A 20,121-nucleotide genomic window follows, 5' to 3' on the forward strand; every position below is an offset into this window, starting at 1 on the left:
GGCGCGGGGGAGGGAGGGGGGGAAGGGAAGATAATAGCATTTAAAACAACAACAACACAAGCCCAACAACAGTGATTAGCTCCTACCCGTCGCACAGGGACTGGGAGGGAATTGTGTGTGTCTCACCTGACTTCCTCCTTCCCCGGGGCGGCGAGGGAGGCAGAGATAGGCGCGCACACAACCAGCCACTCTTCCCACCAAAAAGCAGCCCCCCAAAAGCCTGAGGAAAGGCGAGAAGGAGAAGAGACGCCAGCCGGGGAGGGGAGAGAAAGGGAGAAAGAGAGGAAGGGGGGGGGGGGGAGGAAAAGGACGGTCGCGAGCCCCGCCGCTCTCCAGCCAACCAGCCAGCCAGGCAGGCAACCCTTCGCTTCTTGCGCCTCGGCACCCGCGCTCAGGCTTCCCCCTTCGCGCCAGCCCGGAGAGTGACGGCGGCAGTAGCAGCAGCAGCAGCGTCTCCTGCTTCCCCTCGGCTTCTGCACAAACGTGGGCAGCCTCCGCAAGGGGGAGAGCCAGCGAGCCCAGACGGCCCCAGCCGAGCGTCTCCTGCTTGCTCCAGCGCCGAAGCTTCGCCCAAGGCTTAGAAAGAGAGAGAAGAGGAGGAAGCAGCAAAAAACAAAAACAAAGGCACAGAGAGGGAGAGAGAGAGAGAGAGAGAAGTCCCCGCTGACAGGGCTGAACTGCGGCTAGAAGCCCCGCTTTGGGCACTTCGCTGCCCTCGTGTCTGGCGGGAGGGCTGGAAAGGCAGGCGGGCGCCGCCTTCGCGTCGTCTTCCTCCTCTCCTCAGTCGCCGCCTGCCAGGCAGTTCAGGAGTGGGGGGAGGGAGGGAGGGAGGGTGGTTGTGTGGGGGGCCCCCCTCCTCCTCCTCCTCCTCCCTCTCGCTTCTTCCTTTAAACGCCCACTCCTGATGGGTGAAAAGACAACTTGAAGTTCAGTGCAATTAACTTCGCCGGCGCCTGGGAAGCTGAAGGTGTCGCCCAGCCTCGCCCGCCCTCTCGCTGCGCTCTCATGAGTGAGTTGGTCTTTTTTTTTTCCTTCCCCCTTTTCCCTTTCAGCCTCTGATAGTTTTCTCCCTTTGTGTCCGGAGTGACTGAGAGTCACCTTTTGGGGAGGGGTGGCGGAGGGGAGGGTGGTCTGAACAACAGTAGGTTTTTTTAAAAACAAAAAACAAAAAACAGGAAGGGAAGTGGAGTTAGCATTCGAGTCCAGGTAGGGGTTTTAGCCGTCTGGATTGGTCCTGTTGGCAAGTGGTTGGTAGGCGCGCAGGCACCTGCTCCCTCAGCCAAGAAGTGGCAGGCGAGGTCCCCGGAAAGTTTGGGCGAACTTCTGTCCTAGGAGTTTGAAGAGTTTGAAGCCAGGCTGCCTTGGGGGTGGGGGGGGGGAGAGGGGCCTGCCCCCCTGCCTGCCAGGGAAGGGGAGGGGGGAGAGACTCATTTGGCAGTTCAGCCAGGGTGTCAAAGTGAGGGAGTTTTTAAGATTTGCCATGTGTGTCGCTAAGGAGTGGAGGGAGACGATGGGAACCGCCGAACCGGGAAGAGGTCGGCTTCTGCCGCTGGTTGGCGGGAAGGGGAGCGGTTCCCGCGGCGGGGGGTCAGCTGGCCTGCCGGTGACCTCGGGGAGGCGGCTTCCCACAGGTGCACTTTCCCTCCGCGGGAGGTCCTTCGCCTTTCCCTGGCGGAGCTGACTCTCGTAGAACTGGGTGGTCCCTGCAAAAAAATCTCCCGTGACGGCACCGACGGTGTTGCCCTGCCTCCGTGGAAATGCCCCAGCAAACTCTCACGCTTTTCCAGGACTCCCCACCACCACCACCCACTGAAGGTATATATGAAATACTATCGTAGTGATTATGTTTTCTGTAAAAACCGTGGCAGAAATCGGGGTGGTCCTAAATCCCCACCCCACTTTTAGTCGTCCCACCCCCAGTTTGGACAACTAACTTATTTTTCACTTGGGCTTCAGTAAAGTTTCTGTTTTGGTAGCTGAGAAATCCCTTCCTCTACTGAAAGCTGTTGATTTGGCACCTACCTTCTTGTCTTCATTTCATTTGACAGACTAGTTTAAATATATTTTTAGTTCTATTGAGGTCAGCTTGAATGAGAATTTCTTCACCGAAGCATTCATAACTTTAGCATAAAGAATTCTAAAGCATATGATGCAGGAGCAGCTCTTTATTCTGCTGCATTTGTACTAAAGGACATGATTTAGAAGCCACCCTTTATTTTTCCTGCGTATTATTTTGGTCTAATACATTCATATAGTTGTCTCCTCCAGTCTGCTGGCAAACATTAGCATTCGAGCTTACATTTTTGACAAATGTGCAGACAGCAATAGCATGAATAGACATCTTAAATATTAACAACCTAAGCATCTGTTGTGAAACAAATTTAATATATTTACTCTGTTTTTCTCACATTGTTAAGAAAGGTTACAATATGTGTAAAATTCCAACTTTAGTTGGCAAAAGGAATTGTTTGAGTATTTCGCTATCTCTTCCATACTCTTTAAAACTATTACCAGATATCAGATCTTAATTTGGGCCATTGTTTTAAATAAAAGACGAAAAGCAGTATTCATACTGCACAAAGGAATGAATGTAGCTTGATAAGGTTAGAGATATTATAAACCTTGCTTTTCTGATCTGTTTCCACATTCATTTATGTTTCAGGGATGTCCCCCCCTAAAAGCAATAAGGCATATGCAAAATAGAAAAGGTACATTATATAATGAGCCAATGCCGAAGAACACATGTCTATATATGCGTATCTGTGCATGCTGATCAGGTATATCATATAAAATAATGTCATTACCTACTTCTGTGCTATCTACAGAAATAACAAACTAACTAGATCCTGAAGAAATACTAAATTAAAAAAAATCAAAGTAGAAAACACATTCAAACTAGTATGGTTAATAAGTTCATTCCACTTTTCTTCCTCACAAGTTAAATGTATACTAGAAAGTGTATGTATGTAAAGTAAGCAAAAACACCTACATGGGATGTAGTCTGCTCATGGGGCCTTGAGAAAAGGAATCTTCCATGTTTATGTGCTTGACTATTGATCTTTTAAATTACATAGTAATTCCTCAGTGAGTGTTTAATTTAACGTGTAAATTAAGTTCAGGTGTACACATCATGTGAGCAAAATGTTCAGTGAGGGTACATTAATGCAATAGAGAAAATGCAGTCTAGAATTCAAATTCTGAATTTGAATATGCCACAGAAAAATTGATTTGGGGCATGCGAAGTTACAATTTATGCTATAGGCCCATGAGGTCAGCTGACACACATCTGTATTATTAGAAGAGATCCTGTGGTTACAAATATTGTCAAGCAAAACACAACGTACCACCTCTACAATGCTACCAATACTCTTATAATGTGAAATCCCTAATGACATGAAGGCAGGTGTACTGCTCCAAAGAAATGCCTGTCTTCAGTGTAGAAAAAAAATGATTACTTTGCTATTCCAGAACAGTAATTTCAGGGTTTTTTTAATATTTGAAAAGGCATTTCTTTTTTAAAAAAAAATCTGTGAACTTTTTCAGTTTCTTGGGGAAAATATGTTTTGCTAATAAAGATCACAAGGTTATATGACCAACCCCTTTTTTAAATCTTAACATTTTACTTGAGGGAAAAGCTTGAGTGTGATTCTTAATGTAATTAATATTTAGCAAAATATTTTAAATGTTACTGAAGATAGGATTCCTAGGCTATATACAGAGTATGTCCACTTCTAGGGACTAATGTGTTGTACTGTAGGAACTCTTATTAATTTTACTGGTATTTTTGCTTACATATTACTTAAATGTGAATGTTCAATGCATTCTTTATGTTGAAACATACATTGCTATATTTTAGGGATTCAGTAAAAGAAGTTCAGTTTCTCCTTGTGTATTGAAGTGGGGCAGATTATCTTCATGTCTACAAAATCTTTCACAGTTCAGAATGCCAGCATCAAATAATGCATGATAACCAGCATGGGACTAGAACAGTGCTTCTGTTTTAAGACACCAGCACCAACTCTTTAGCCATCTAGGAAACCATGTACATTTGTCCAAGTCCTGTTCCATCCCCATCAAGTCTACTTAACAGCTTATTTTATACTATTTCTATATCTCACGTAAAGATTCTTTATTGTACAAGTTTGTTGTATTATGTATGTAAGAACTAGGCAGTAGCTGAAATGGAAGATGAGCAGAAATCTGTTCCTTCCTTAAATGGGGACAGAGGTTACTGAAATGAATGCCTTTGGTATGATACATCATTTTCTTCATATTTTGATATATTCATGCTAAACTCATTAATAGAAAAGTTACATGGTCCAGAATGCAGGGATATGTTTTTTTGAATTATAAATTCATTTTTTCCGTACTGGGCATGATATTTCAATAACCTGTTCCCCTTTCGGAATCAACACTTTTGACAAAGTTTGAGTCCAGTGGCATCTTTAAGACCTATGACGTTTTATTCAAGGTATAAGGTTTTGACAAAGTCATCATATAGCTACTTTTTATCTGTGTTGCATTAAGCTGACAGCAGAGCAATCAAGGGAAAATATTACTTACTTTCCCAAAGTAAATACCAGTTTATAAGTGAGTGTATATATTTACATTCCTGTCTCCACTAAATAATGGCTGTCTCCATTTTAATATGTACCTGGTAGAGTTACCCATGGCAACTGAGTCTTGTTAGCATATGAAAAAAAGGTTTTATCATTTGGACCAGAGACAACTTAAAGAAAGATACCATGCTGTTTTATGTGGGACATCGAAGCTGATTTTAAAGGAGGATTATCTATTTTTTCTGGTGTACTTCACAAGATAAAATGCTGTTTCTCAAGAGCATTATACATACTTCGTATGTATTTGAGTTGTTGAAGATAAGGGCAGAAGCATATTATTAATAACTGAAAGCACATATGTGTATGTGAGGAAAAATGTTCTGCAAATCTGTCACTATGCACTCTAGTGCATTTTAAACAGTTTCACTTATGACAGTTACTACAGCTTACAAAAACTACTTAAAATTTGATTATTTGAAAAAGTTTAAAATGCATGAATTAACTTAAACATAATTTTGGAACATTCTATAAAGTTCTGGTTTGTTATTGTACATATTTTTGGATATTTCTTAATCCCATTCCAATTGTTAGCTGCAAATATGGATAGAAAGTGGCATGCGGTATGAAGCTAAGTAGAGAAGAAAATAAGCGTTGGGATACTGTATTAAGGAACTTCCTGTGTTCAAACACTGTAAAACAAACCTTAATTTCATGTTTTAGGTTGTAAATACCTATTAACACTAATTCATTCACACTTTGAGAATATGCATGAAAGATTAGTACAGTGGCCACTTTTCTAAGTGTTACCCTGCCGTTAACTCTACCATAGTTCCTTCTTGTTTAGAACACTGCATAGCTACAGTAAAGCATTTACTGTTTGATGGTGGCTGTCTAATGCAGTCTACTTTCACATCAGTACATGAATGTACTTTTTAAAGCTCTCCACAAAATGCTAACAATAGCCTTGGCTTCCGTGTGGTATGTGATTTGAGACTACTATTATTTCAGACAATTATGGCAGAAATACTTTTAGTCTTGTAAGATACTTCAAGAATAATTCCACTGACACAAATCAAATTTCATTCCTGAAAAACTGGTCTGAGATTAGAACAAGACTCAAAGATAGTAGTGATAACACATCATATAGAACTAGTTACTGTGTCATATTGTTTGCCACTGATCTGTGATTTTTGTCCTGACACAATTATTCTAGGAAAGGGTTGAATATGCGTAGAAGCTCACAGTAAAAGCTAGTACTGTTTATATTATTGAGTTCTCTTTTTTATCACAATAGGCAAAATGTCATGCTATCAGTGCACTGATTGCATTGACTGTGGTTTTACAAAGCTCTGTCTGCTCGTACCAGTAATTTCATTGCTCTATAATAAGGGACATGTTCCTGTAAGAAGTGTATTCCTATAGAACATAACACATACCCAATGAGAACTACTGTTGCTATCCCAGTGTTCCAAATACTGCATTTTAAATATTAGTTTATGCCATAAATTGATAAATGATTGATCAACAATTTAAAATCCACAGTATCTTCCCATTTTTCCAAGGCTTGGCCATACACCCTTTTGGTTGATATGGTGCAGATCTGCTATTTTATAGCTATGTCTCAGTCAAGAGATACTAGATTTTACATCTTTATTAATTTCTAATATCTAGCATTCTTTAACATACAACAGTAGAAATGTGAAAATGAATGGCTTGTCTGAGTGGTCAAGATAACTATATCGACTGTAGTGTACTGTATTGACGTTGGTCATTCACATAAGGAACTCATTTTCATAGGGGCTAAATATCGTACATACTTTTGATTGCTTTCCCCCTGCTTCACAGGAAGACAGTGGTAATATTGGAGGCAACATTTATTACTGGTTGCAAAGAGGTGCAACTACCTGTGCACATTTCTGTTTGAATAACAGAATTTGCAGGTCTCTGGGATGAAAGACACACTGCTGCATAAGTGCAAAATATTGTTGTTATAATTATGGAAATACAACCCAAGGTGTAAAGATAATCCTTACAACTGAGAACATCTCTCAGTGGCTAGAGTATGCAAAGTCTTGTGTTCTGAGTCTATACACACTGGAAGAAAATAACTTGTAACAAACATCTCATTAACAGAACAGTTTTAGTGTTTCAAATTGTAAACTAGAAAATACTAATTAAAATGATGCTGCGGTGTGCTGGTGGGAAGGAATTTGTGCCTGTGTAGGTAAGATTCCCTACAAAGTGTAAAGAGTCCCCAAAGCAACAAAAGTCAGTTTTTAAGTTTAAAAAGTTCAGGTGCATTTCTGAGGATTTACTGTCCTTTAATAATATCTTGTTCTTAACAGCTTTATAGTCCTGATACTATTATGACTCTGTTATGGCATTCAAGTATTTGGACTGTCTCGCTTTGACCAATGTACCATATAACTATCGGATTGTACTGGCATCATAACCCTACCTAGTACATTTAACCTGTGCAGAAGCATGAGACAGCACTGCTATGCTAATAGGACCAGTAGAAACATTCCCTACCTGGTGGCTATTCTGGAAGCAGTTTGATCACCACAGAGAAGCTACGTCTGTATGGACTTAGGCAGTCATCTTTTAAAGAAGGAATGTAATTGATAGGCAGCACAGTAAAACAGATCTGCCAAACTCCAAGTATAGTTGTGAGTAAATTAGTGAAAACCATTTGTCAGTCCATTGTAAGACATCATTGTACCTTTAAAATCTATAGACTGGATTTTAAAATTTGCGTATATGAATGTAGATTTTATCCCAGTTGTTTGCTGCATATTCTTCTCAGTATTTCTAGATAAGCCATAACCCACCATTTGGACAGCATGCAGTCCTTCCAATAACCCTGGATCCACTATTGACATTTCAATACTTACAAGTATGTACGCAAATCAAATCAAACCTTTAATGGCATACATATAAGTACGTACTGTTGAAATCAGCAGGACTTCCTTCTGAATAAATATGGTTAGAACAGAGTTGTCGGTGTACCTCAGAAGCACTACAACTACCATATAAAATAATTATATTATCTTGTAATTGCTTTCTTTTTGATCATATGAACACATCTGCAATATAGAAATGGTGGTCTTTGGGAGGAACATTTCAGATGCAAATACATTTTTAGCAGGAATTTGTCACTTTTAAGGACATTCCTTTACAATTTGTAATCTTGTACATGAGTTTCTCTGCCACCTCCCCCAGTAATACTAAGGCCGTGGTCACACACACTAAATAATCCACTCTCACTGCACTTTCCATCCGGATTTTGCCAGTTCACACAGTAAAAATTCAGATGGAAAATGAATTGAAAGTGGAGTATTTAGTGTGTGTGACTGCAGCCTAAGTTTCTTCACAAACAACATACTTGTGAGAAGTCAAGTATTCATTGAAATCTATAAAAAATCTAGCATTGCTTTGGAAAATTAGTGTGTTGTTTGCCTTTTAAAAGTATTTCCAGGGATAAAAAAATCTCCAATGTGTAGTATTCTGTAACCTTAGGAAAAAGTATTCAGTAGTAGTTGTTCCCCAGTATGATATTTGGAATCACCTAGTTATATGACTAGTGAAACTGCTGTAGAGTATAATTCCCAAGCTATTCTAGGTATAGTAGAATAATCTTGTAGACTTTGATGAGACCAGTAGGGGAAGAAAAAAACTCTTTAGGATATCTAGGATATGCTTTTTGCCAGTTGTAACTGGAGAGTGATTAAATTCATAAGCAAATAATTACACTTACAGCCATATCTTAAACCCATGAACCCTCTGCAATTCTTCTTAAGTTATATTGGATCCCAATGGAGAAAAATTCTAGAAAGATGGTTTGTGATATCAGTCATATTCATATTCAGCAATATTTACGCTTTCCTTCCTCAGAAAGAAATAACTGAAGAAACAGATGTTGTCTTGTTCTTCCAATCAATAAAATAGGCTGCAAGGGCCACTTATTTATTATTGCACTAAGGGGATCTTAATTTGATTGTCCTAAGATTAAGACCATTTGGACCAGCTACTACTACAGAACACTGATTACTAAGTTTTTAAAATAACAACAGCTTAGCTTGTCAGTATTCAAGTTAATTTGCTTGCAGTATCTACTGCTGTCACAGTAGCCATATCAGGCTCATGTAATCCATCGGCAAGCTCTTTTAGGCTGCATCCCCCTTACATATACTCATTATCCAAGTACATGAAGATAGATGGGTTCATCAGCTACATTTCCATAGTTTTATACAATCAACTTAAGCCAGACACAACACAGATGATTGTTGGAAGGACTTCTGACCTCACCTGGAGAGTTTGGATAAACACTGATGGATGGAATTTTCTTTTGGTGTCCTAGACATGGTATAGCTGTTAGTTCTGCTCACAAAACCATCCCTTTGCTCATTCCTTCTTCAGTATTGATTGTAGCCTTTGACTACTCCTTCTCTTTACCTCATCCCTTTTAAAGTACATGTTCATCTGAGGAATTTCTGAATCTTCTTGTGACACCTTTCTAGGAAGATTTCTCTTGCCTTCATGACAAGGTCAGTTAAGAAAGTAATATGCTGCCAAAATTGGTTAATACCTCTGTATATTGTTAGGGGGGAAAATGTTGAATATGACAAGGAAAGTGGCCTGGTCTTCATCTTGTTCTGAAAACGTACAATAAAGGGAGTAGTATACAAGTGGCATTTGCTTATATCACTAACAGTCTTAATATGTATGTGTGTAAAGTGCTGTCAAGTCGCAACTGACTTATGGCAACCCTAGCAAAGGGCTTTCAAGGCAAGTGAGAAGCTGAGGTGGTTTGCAGTTGCCTTCCTCTGCAGACTTTTTCTAGGTGGTCTCCCTTCCAAGTACCATCCCTGCTTAGCTTCTGATGAGATCAGGTGCCACCTTGCCTCCTTAGTCTTAGTAGCTGCACTGAAATAGTTAGGTAGTTAGATAACAGTAGTTAGAGTTTTTACCAATGTTGTGATTTGTTCTGTCTGATTGGAAAATGAGCAGCTGTCATCTGTACCTTCAGAAAATGCTTATTGTATGCCTGCCATTGACTCTTCAGGGGTTGAAGCTTGGCTCAGCTGCTGACAGTGTGAACAGTACACAAGACCAGTTCTTATAAGCGTGTAGTGACTTCCTAAAGCTCTCTAGGCACAATTCAAGGTGTGATCATCTTGTTACCCATATGGTTTCATTTCCATTGAAGCGGTTGTCTCATTACCTGCTGAATTTTTACTACTCATTGTGAAGGAAGGGGCTTTTCTATAATATTTGATAAGACCAGTTCAAAAAAAATCTGTTCAGAATTTTATATCAGTTCTAAAACCCATCTTCAGGAAACTTTTCAGTAAAATTATATTAGGACAACGGATCTTGCACTAACGTCAATATTTTTGTTCCACAAACATATCAAACTGTTTCTGGTATGTAGTAAAATATTCCCCAGATTCCTCCTGCAGCATTTCTAGGCAGCTTTTCATATATATTGTTCTGTCTCTTTAAAAATGCAGTCTCCTCTATTTGCCCTATTAATTGTTGATATGTTGCCATCCATGAGACAAAAATTAGAGCTGTAATTAAATAATCATGTGATGCTCCTTAGTGCCAGTGAGAGCAGACTCATTTTTCCAGGCCCTGATGGTCACTGATTATTGTGTTACTACTGGCTTGCTTTATTTTATTTATTTTTATGAACAACAATGTATGTTAAACACTGGCCTTCTTTTTGAAATTAAAGACAGCAAGTATCACTAAGTTGGCTAATTGGCTACTAGTCCACGGGGACTTTAAACAGACTTAACTTTTCTGCTTTCGGTCAGCTGATCGGGAGAACTATCAGTAGTGTGGTTTGTGTGCCATTTAATTTACACTGGTGTTTTGGCTGGGGTGGATGCATATGGGGAATGCCAGGAGAATTACAAAAGGAGCAGGGTATTAAAATTCAGAAATGATTAAAATTGAAATAAAAGGATGCTGCTTCTTTGCCAGTACTCTGGCAGTCATAATGACACACAGAGATTAGTTTCCACCTTCATCTTTTCCTTCTTTCTCATTTCCTCTTGTTTATTGTTGACACATTTTCCCTATGCCTTTGCTTCTCTGTGTCTCTTTCACTTATTTCTACTTGTTTTTCTCCTTTTCCTTTTTAGTATGGGGGAGCTTACTTAACCTTATTATTACAATAACAGAATAGGTCATTAATATTTAATATCTATGTGTTTTGAAATTTCTCAAACCTGGGTCACCTCTATTAAATGACGTGTCATTTTATTGTTTGTTAATGTTTATCTTCCTCTTATAGTTTCTTAGATTCTTTCCTCTTTTAAAGGTGATTTAACTTGTAATGTTTAAACACCTGTGTTAAGATACTGGGGGGGAAAGAAAAGAACTTATCAGTCATGGATAATCAATTATGCATGAATTCAAATTTAACAGATGGACGTTGGGAGTTAAAAATTTCTCGTTTGTCTTCATGATTTTTTTTTGTTTGTACGACACCTGTCTCTTATGTATAGATAAACATCTAACATAGCTTACAGCTTTCCTTATATCTTTGTGGGTTTTTCCCCTTTTTCTTGCAAAATATTCATTTTACCTGTTGTTCATTCATTTTTTGTTTTCTTATATTTAAGCCTCATATACCATCTGTGGGTTGTGTGGCATGTGAGCTTGTGAAAACATATTATTTAACTTCCAAACTGCATGTAATGGGGCACTTCACAGTTTAATAGTGCTGAACTGAGTGTTGTTGCCACAGCAAAACATTGACCTGTGTGTATGTGTGTATATTTATTGTACATTTCTGCATTGTACATAATATTCAGGTTATTAATATATAATTGCAGTATGGAATGATTCAAACAGAATGCCATCCAAGTATTTGACTTAACGGAAAATTGCCATACTTGTATTATTTGGGCCAAGGCAGAGTGGCACCAGAGAGTACCTGTAGATTAACTTATCTACACTGGGTAGCGTGCTTGGAAGAAACAATTCTATGTAATGTTATACTTTCAATCTCCAGAATTTCAAAATGTTTCATATACAGTCACATTTATCTATTTCTGGAACTTATATAAATGTATACCTTCACAGTATACTACTGTGGCATGCCTTTTGTGGGCACTGAGTTAATCTTATATTAGGGTAAATCTTATACTAGGGTAAAGCTATCACTGAACTTCACATTACCAGGAAAGTAAAAAGTGGCACCCTGAGGTTTTGTTTACAACAGTAGCTTGTTCAGAAGTTGTGTAAGTTTTGACCAGGAAAAGATGAATATTTATCAGAGTAAAAGAGATGAGGAAACAGTTGTTGATTTCCTACAAGAAGAATAACTATAAATGATTTCGCATTGGAGATCAAGCAGCTGTAACATATTCTGATGTATATATTTTTATAAATATACAGAAAAGTGCCTTAAATTCACATGCACAGACACATAGTATGATAATATCATATAATTTCATAGAAGATAGTACATTAATATTTGTGCCAATTTAGAAACAGTACATAGTGTGGTACATAGAAACTACATAGTGTGGTAATTATACTGAATTTCCCCTTCTTGCTTCTGGAAATTAAACTATTAAGAATGGCATGGAGAAAAATCTCCAGTATGTGTAACTTTAGAATACCAAAATGTTAGTTCAAATATGCATTTGGGAAAGGGTTAACTATTGTAAGGGTTTTTTGTAGAAACGGAAGCACAGTGTTACTATATTTCACAGGACTTGTTTTGAGGAAATGAACATAGTATTCTACTTGATATTGCTTTTATTATTTTGTTTTATAACCCATCACAAGTTCACAACATGGGAACATATATTTTCACAAAGGGATATGTTGCAATAGTTAGTTTATAATGGGCAGGGGAGCAGAATCCATTCTATCCAAGCTTTTGTAAAAGAAGTGTGTATGTATGCAGGTGATGCTGGTTCATACTTTACACAGTATTTATTTGCTACATGTATGCCAGAAAGCATGCCTTTCTGTAAACATGTAGTAGTTATGCAGGGAGAAGCAGAGTCCTGCCACCTAGCCACCACAGATCAAGAATGTTTGAAGATCTATATCTCTTCTTCACACTTGATATGTTTCTCACAATAAATATTGGTGTGCACACAGCAAAGGGATTCCTGTATATAAAGCATAGATTGATCCTAAGAGATGCTAAAATTTGAAGATCTTGAAAACTCTCCACCTTTAGTAGGATCCCATCTCTAATTACCCATCCAAGTTGATTATTATTCAAATCAGGTGTTCATTACCTGAATTAATTATCCAAAAAGTCTGCTATCATGGTTAACAAAAAGCTAAGAAGAAATATTTTGATTAAAAAAATTAAAAGCAGGCAACACCTCATTTCTCCCCCACCCCATCAAGTTGCACGTGATTTATAGTGACCCAGTAGGGTTTTTTAAGGCAACAGATGCTCAGAGATGGTTGGCCATTGTCTGCCTCTGTGTAGCAACTCTGGACGTCCTTGGTTGTCGCCCATCCAAATACTTTACCAGGGCCGACCCTGCTTAGCTTCCAAGATCTGACAAGATTGGGCTAATCTGGACCATCCAGGTCAGGGTTTTCTTTGATTATTGACCTAATATTCTTATTCTTCTATTACGGATTTGGGTTGTTTTTTAAAAAAATGTTGGTTGTAATAAAAATTTGAGCACTCAAGTGTGTGTGTCAAAAGAGTTTGAGAATGTGGTATTGAAAATATAATAATTAGATATGGGCAAACTGGTTTTTTTTACCCAATCTCATGGTTGCTTGTACCAGGACATTTTCCAGTGCTAGTTCTAATTCTTTTTCAAGTTAGCATCCTGGAATCTTTTAAACTATGAACTGGTTGCCACACTGATGTATTTATTGTTTTATCTATCTTATCGTGTATGCCGCCTTGAGCCAGTTTGCCCCAGCTAGGCGGGATACAAATCTAAAGTAGTAATGATAATAATAATCTTGGTCCTGTGGTACTAATGTAGGCAGAATTGTGCATAGTTTGATTCTAAAAGCCGGATTGGTGATTTTATTGATTTTAATGTATTGCTATAATATGTTTTTAACTGTGAATCTGCAGTAACTTCAGACTTTTATGTTGCTTCTTGCCATGAGCCTACAATGTGGGGAGGGTGGGAAATAAGTCGCCGGACTACCTCCCGCAAGGCAGTAACAACGAAGATCCGCTACACAGAAAGGGTGCCTGGTAGGCTTGTCACATCCCCTACATGTATGTGGCCCTAGGTTTAGGATTGTATGAATTGGAACATGTAAGCCGCTCAGAGCCCTTAGGAGGTGAGCGGGATACAAATTGAAATATAAATAAATAAACTAACTAACTAAATAAATAATAGTTTTGCCATTACTTTGTCCTGCTCCTTTGACATCCACGTTCCATCCACATGGGCTTATGCAAAGCTTTACTAAAGTAATGCAATTGGGGGAAGCTGATCAGGGCTGTGGAATATTCTGGGGTGGCTTACACCATAGTGATGATGTAATTTTTTCCGGAACACTTGCAGTGGCAATAAGGTAAAACTTCACAACAATTGTACAAAAACAAGTTATAACCATTTAAGGAGGCTATAGACTCATTAGAAAAACTGAACACAGAAAGGATATTTGGATGTTATAGGTATTTATATACTAGTATTACAGACTTACAAATTGAAATGGGAAAACAGATATTTTTGGTACCAAAGGAGATATCTGAAACCTGGTAGAAAAGGGAATCATGGGTTCAGGAGAGTCACCCAAGAATTAAAATCCTGAGAAGGTACAGGGAAGGGTATATTATACACGTTACTGTTCTACATGTCATAGGATGTAGTCTCTCCCTTGAACCCTCCCCCCGAAATATTAAAAGATGTTTCATCACAAGGAAGAAATATTTTAAAAATATTAAAAGATGTTTCATCACAAGTAACATGGAAACCATTATTAAAGCAGGATTAAATGTACAGGAGGATAAGCTTTGCTATTGGAAGAATCCAAGAGAAGGCTTGTCTCCACATCCTTCCATATTTTTTGCAAGTGTCAACACATGTCAATAGGAAGAATCTGATAACCACTGGATACTTGGAAACCTCACCCAAGTTATCCTAGCTGTCATAGTCTAAGAGGACAGGCTCTTATGACAGGTTCGCTTATGAATCAGTAACTCCTTATTTATCAGTAATAATGACAGAAGCAAGTAAGCAAGAGATCCCCAAGGATTTGCAGTAAGACCAGTAGAAGAGGATTCAAGTTTGGGGATGATGCCAAATTATTCAGGATGGTGAAAACCCAAAGAATTCCTACAAGACATCTCCAAACAGGGTGAATGGCAAACAAAATGGTAAATGAGGTTTAAGCATAAAGTGACTGAGGGAAAGTACCCAACCTCACATATATGTTGATATCTGAACTAGTTCTTACAATCTGGGAAAAAGAAATAGAGGCATGGAAAATAGCTTAATGAAAACAACTGAGTGTGAAACAGGAGTGAAAATGATAAATTCTGTGCTAGGGATTGATAGGCCTTAAAAATGTTGCTCGTATTATAATGCATACATTTATACTGTGGTTCCATTTGGAATATTTTGTACAATTCTGGTTGTTCCATGTCAAAAAGGATATCATGAAGGCTAGTTCTGATAATGTGAACCAAAAAAATTAAAGAGTTAGAGCACATTACCTACAATGAAAGGCTTTTATTTATTTCTTTTTTAAAAAGATGACTAAGGAGGTTTAAATAATTATGAATGCCATATAGAAAATAGACATTTTTCTCCGTTTCATAATACTAGGACTTGGGGTTCACAATGAAATTGACCTGACCATATTCAGGACAAGAAAAAATATACTTCTCCCGTGCCTAATTTGAAATTTCCTGTCCCAAGATGCGAGGTGCCCTGACCTGGATAGCCCAGGCTAACCTGAATTTGTGAGATATCTGACACTAAGCAGGGTTAGGTAGTTCTTGAACCGGAGATCACTGAGGAAGAATGGGGTTGTTTCACAGAGGCAGGCAATGGCAAACCACTTCTGTTTGTTTCTTACCTTGAAAACCCTTCTGAGTCTCCACAAGTTGGCTGTGGCTTGACAGCAAAAGGGGGAAAACGTGATGTGGGTTGCCATTAATTTAAGTTAGTTTAAAAGGGGATCAGAGAAATTCCTGAAGGGTAGTTCTGTCAATTGACCCTGTAATCCAACTGTGAGGTTACAAAAGCGGTGCTGAACTGGGGAGCTATTACTGTGGGTCTCCTTGTTGCCTTTTCATTCTTGCAGCTTCAAGCGGAAGTGTGGACTCAGCTTTGCTCCTTGTATAGCAAGTTGGTGTGGTGGCCAAGGGTGTCAAACAGCTGTTTTTGGCTACTCATGCTAATCCATTTATTTGTAATCCCACTGTTTGATTACTGTAATGTGCTTCACATTGGTCTGCCCTTAAAGACAACCTGGAAACTGGAGCTTGTTCAAAGTAAGGCAGCCCAATTAGTGTCAGGGCTAACTAATGGGAACATATCTTGCCTATATTAAAACAGCTATATTGGCTACTAGTTTGTTTCTGAGTTCCATTCATTCAAGCCATTCAAAGCCTGCATATCTAAGGGACTGCTTCTCTCTATATGCTCCTAGCTAAGGTTATCAGATTGTCATCTACTGGCTAATTCTTCACTTAAGGAAGTCTGCCTGACACTTACTAGAAATTTTTTTTCCTATAGTAGCTCCACCTTATAGAATGCTGTCTTCAGAGAGGGGGCGTTTGGGTGGACTGCAAGGGTGCTGTATTCTCAAGGGTCTTGGTAGATTGTAGGCTGTGGGCATTTCTTGAGAGGAGAGTTAACTGGGATTTTATCATACTTTGGATAGGGCTGAATAGTTTCTTAGAGCCATTACTCTAGGTTGGGATTATGACAGCCATCAGTTACCAGAGATTAAGGCATTTTGTTGCTTTATCTTTTAGATGAGAATGTTGACATGTTCTACTGAGACCTGGCTGGGAGCAGCCTGCCCAAATGTGCTCAGTTGTGTTCTCAGATTTGTATCAGGTAGAGGCAGTGGGCTGTGTGTTTGTCCTTGATAGTGTCAATGCTTAATTGAGATCTGTGTCATCATCAGTTATTTCATGATCCTTGTAAATTAAATCAAGTCCTTACACTAGTGCTGGCAAGAGAGGCAGAACAGGTATCCTGTTAGAGTGAACTGACCACCTAGCAGAATCTTTGCCTGTTGGAGGTGGTGGTTGAGGAATTCCCAACATACATGCTGAGCTTTCCTTGTTAGGGGGCAACTCAGAACATTCTGGCCACCATAACAAACACAGGGTTATCTCAGTGTCTAATGCCCATAACAGCAAATCGTGTAGTGGGTCTAATGTTTTATACCAAACCAGGGGACCTCTGGGTGGAGGATATACCACAGTCCTGTTGTCATGGACAGATCACTGTCTAGGAAGTATGAGCATCAATGTGCCAATTAGCCTCTTTAGTCTGTGCATGTTTGTGTGTGTGTGTGTGTGTGTGTGTAAAGTGCCATCATGTCACAGCTGCAGCAAGGGGCTTTCAACACAAGTGAGAAGCAGAGGTGTCTTCCTTGGTGGTCTCCCTTCCAAATACTAACCCGACTTACCTTCTGATGAGATCAGGCTATACCATGCCACCTTTCCTCCCAGCCTCTTTAATAAGCCAGTTAAATTATCTACCTTGACAGTTTATGGATATAGCAGGTTTTCTGAATAATTTAGGATAATTAACAGCCAAGTTCAATGTTTATCCTATCAAAAGTCTGTGCATTTGCCTTGTATCTTTGGATGTTGTAGATAACAAACAGTAGAGATAATGCTTGAATTAAAATGCCTAAAACTGTGGATATATATGACCAAGCATAGGTATACCAAGGTGAATGTCTACTCTGTGGTGGTGATGACAGAAATCTTATTATCATTGCACCCATACAGTATTGTTCATCTGTGGTAGTCTGTGTTGCATAACTATTGACCATAAGCATGAGCAACTTGAACTTATAAAGACCCACTGGGACATGTTCTCTAGATACTTTATTATTGGAATGCCACATTAAGTGTAAATCTCATGCAAAGATGTGCCTGAGTAAATTTTAGTTAATTTCACCTGGGCATATAGAAAGGACCATTGTTGCTATCTTGGCAACCATGTTCCCAACCTTTCCCGGATGCTTATAGCCAGCCAGCCATAGCTGTCCAGTTTAGGCCAATATGTAATTATTGTCTTTCTTTGGGAAGGACTAGTTTCTGCCTCATGAAAAAGACTTTGGATCCCTGTACCTGAATAATTACTAACAGTTTCTGACCTATGACTGAGCAGGTGATAGTGATATTTTCAGGGACCTGGGTTCCCGGGTTCCCGAGTAAAGGCTGTGGCTAAAAGTGCCTTTTATTAGCTTAGGATAAGAAAATCAAAGAGAAGAAAGTTCTGCTTATAGAGATACATGCATTGGTAACATCCAGTCTGGGTTACAAATACTTTTTGCCTTTGAATGTTGAATCTGGCAGGTGTCCTTTTACGTGTCTTTGGGTTGTTGTTGAATTAGGGGTCATTTTAAAATTCATATCATTTAACAAATTTTACTGCTTTATTTTGTATGCAACTTTGAGACCTACTTGGATTCCATACAATGATAAAAATATAACAAATAAAATTTCCAACATAGCGTTCAATATTTGAAGTGCAATTCTAGGCAGAGTTACGCTAATCTGAGCCCACTGACTTCAGCACTGGAGTTAAAAGGTGTAATTCTGTTAAGGATTGCACTGTTAAGCATCTTACCTTCTAAAATGAAACATTTTGTTTAAATCTATTCCTATGCAACTCATACTAATTCCAACCCTTGGCCAATCCTTATTATCTAGTTCCTGGAAAAGAACCCTTTAAACATGTTATTAGCATTCATTATGAAATATTGTATTCTCTAAGATGTACTTTAAAACAATGCCTTTAAACTGCATGTATCTAAGGGACTTTGTTGCTCTATGGACCAGTTGTTTTTCATCTACCAGACCTACTTATTATATAGTGCTAACTTTTCCTCCTGCCCATTAATTTGTATTAAAACTATATTTAGTAATTCCCAGTATGGCACTTAAAGACATAATAGAAAAAAAATAACAGTTGAAAAAGTGCTGTAAATTTAGAGATGTAGTGTGTACTATTCTGAGTGAACACTGGTACACAGGTGAATCTATTTTCTGTGGTATGGCCAACTATATGAAAATGTTTCAGAACACCATGTTGTCAGGTTTTTAAAAAGTGCTTGAGAAAAGTTCCACGTTTTCACAATTGTAAGAAAATGAGTACCTATATCTGCTTGGCCCAATCGGCATTGTTTTCTATGTAAACATGGGTGAATTTGCACAGTAATTTTTGAGTGGAAAAGCCACCATGGGGCAATTGGTGAGAAGCCATGCTTACTAGCTGACTGAAAATCCCTACAGCTGTAAGAGGGGGCAAACTTAGTTTCAACTTCTCCAAATCTCTAACAAATTCTGGATACGTTAGATGGCAATAAGGTAAATGCTTCATATTGGATCACTACTTCAGCTACCACTTCAAAATAGTCATGGTAATGTATTTATCATGTGGAGTTTTAATTTGATCTAAATTTCTGTATAGAGGACAACATTTTAGTAACACAGCTGGTCTAATCAGAGGTGGCATTTTACCTATTTTGTGTGATTTTTTAGGATTTCATGTGGTGGTTACCTTCTATGTGAATTTACAGAATCTGTGCAAGATCAGCAGCTATCCCTACTTATGTAACTTTAAAGGCTGAAATCCTGTGCACAGTTAACTTGCATAAATCCCGTCATCTTCAGTGAGATTTTAATAACCTTACCATTCACAGGATTGAAACCCAAGATTTAGACAGGATCACTGAACTACACAACTAGCTCTGTGTTGCTAATAGGATCATTGGACAGCCGTGGAACAATACCATGGAAGACTTAAGGCCTTTACTTAAATCAGGATCTAGCCCTAATGCCCTCTTTTTAGAAACAATTAAAATTCTTACTTGCAAAGCACACATAGATATGCATAAACTGGCATGAAAGTGAACTTTCCCCCATCTTTTCAGAAAGGATGGCCTTTTTTCTAAAAAGAGAGCATGCCAAAGAAGGGAATTAAACCTTGCTCTCCATGTGTCTTACCTCACTGTGTTTTGTCTCTTTTGGTATTTTCCCCCAGCCCAAACCTGGCTGGTATAAAAATGCACTAAGTACTGGATTAATACATAGAAAGATGAAGGGTTTAGCTCCCCTGATATTCTTTAAAATAGAACCCCCATTCTTTACAGATGAGTGGGAAGGGGTTGTCTGTCTTTCTCCTTACTGATCTAACAGCAGCTGGGTATGGGATTTATGCTTTTATTCAAAATTATACAAGGTGCTGACATCCTGAATCAGTCATCCTTTTCTCCCATGTAGAGATGAAAGAATACTTCCTCATCACTGAATTGTCCCCCACAGGTTATTAATTAATTAATTAATTTTCATTTACTTCATTTCTCCGCAGTGAGGGCCCAAAGCAGCTTAAACATTCTT

At 38.7% G+C, this 20,121-nt stretch overlaps 1 protein-coding gene across 2 annotated transcripts in view; it reads left to right on the plus strand.

Annotated features, from left to right (window-relative positions):
• Positions 1-921: 921 nt before the first annotated feature.
• The window catches only part of SATB1 (SATB homeobox 1), a 127,135-nt gene continuing 107,935 nt past the window's right edge, over positions 922-20,121 (plus strand). The window contains exon 1 of one of the 2 annotated variants that reach the window (XM_015426957.1): positions 922-1,009. Coding sequence is in view for 1 of the 2 variants with exons in the window: in XM_015426963.1 (XP_015282449.1) it covers positions 1,006-1,009 (4 nt within the window). In the remaining variant the exon portion in view is untranslated. The remainder of the gene's footprint in view (positions 1,010-20,121) is intronic. The other variant, XM_015426963.1, reaches the window with a different exon arrangement.

Source organism: Gekko japonicus, unplaced genomic scaffold (assembly GCF_001447785.1).
Source record: "Gekko japonicus isolate JY-2015 unplaced genomic scaffold, Gekko_japonicus_V1.1 scaffold162, whole genome shotgun sequence".
Lineage (NCBI taxonomy): Eukaryota > Metazoa > Chordata > Lepidosauria > Squamata > Gekkonidae > Gekko > Gekko japonicus.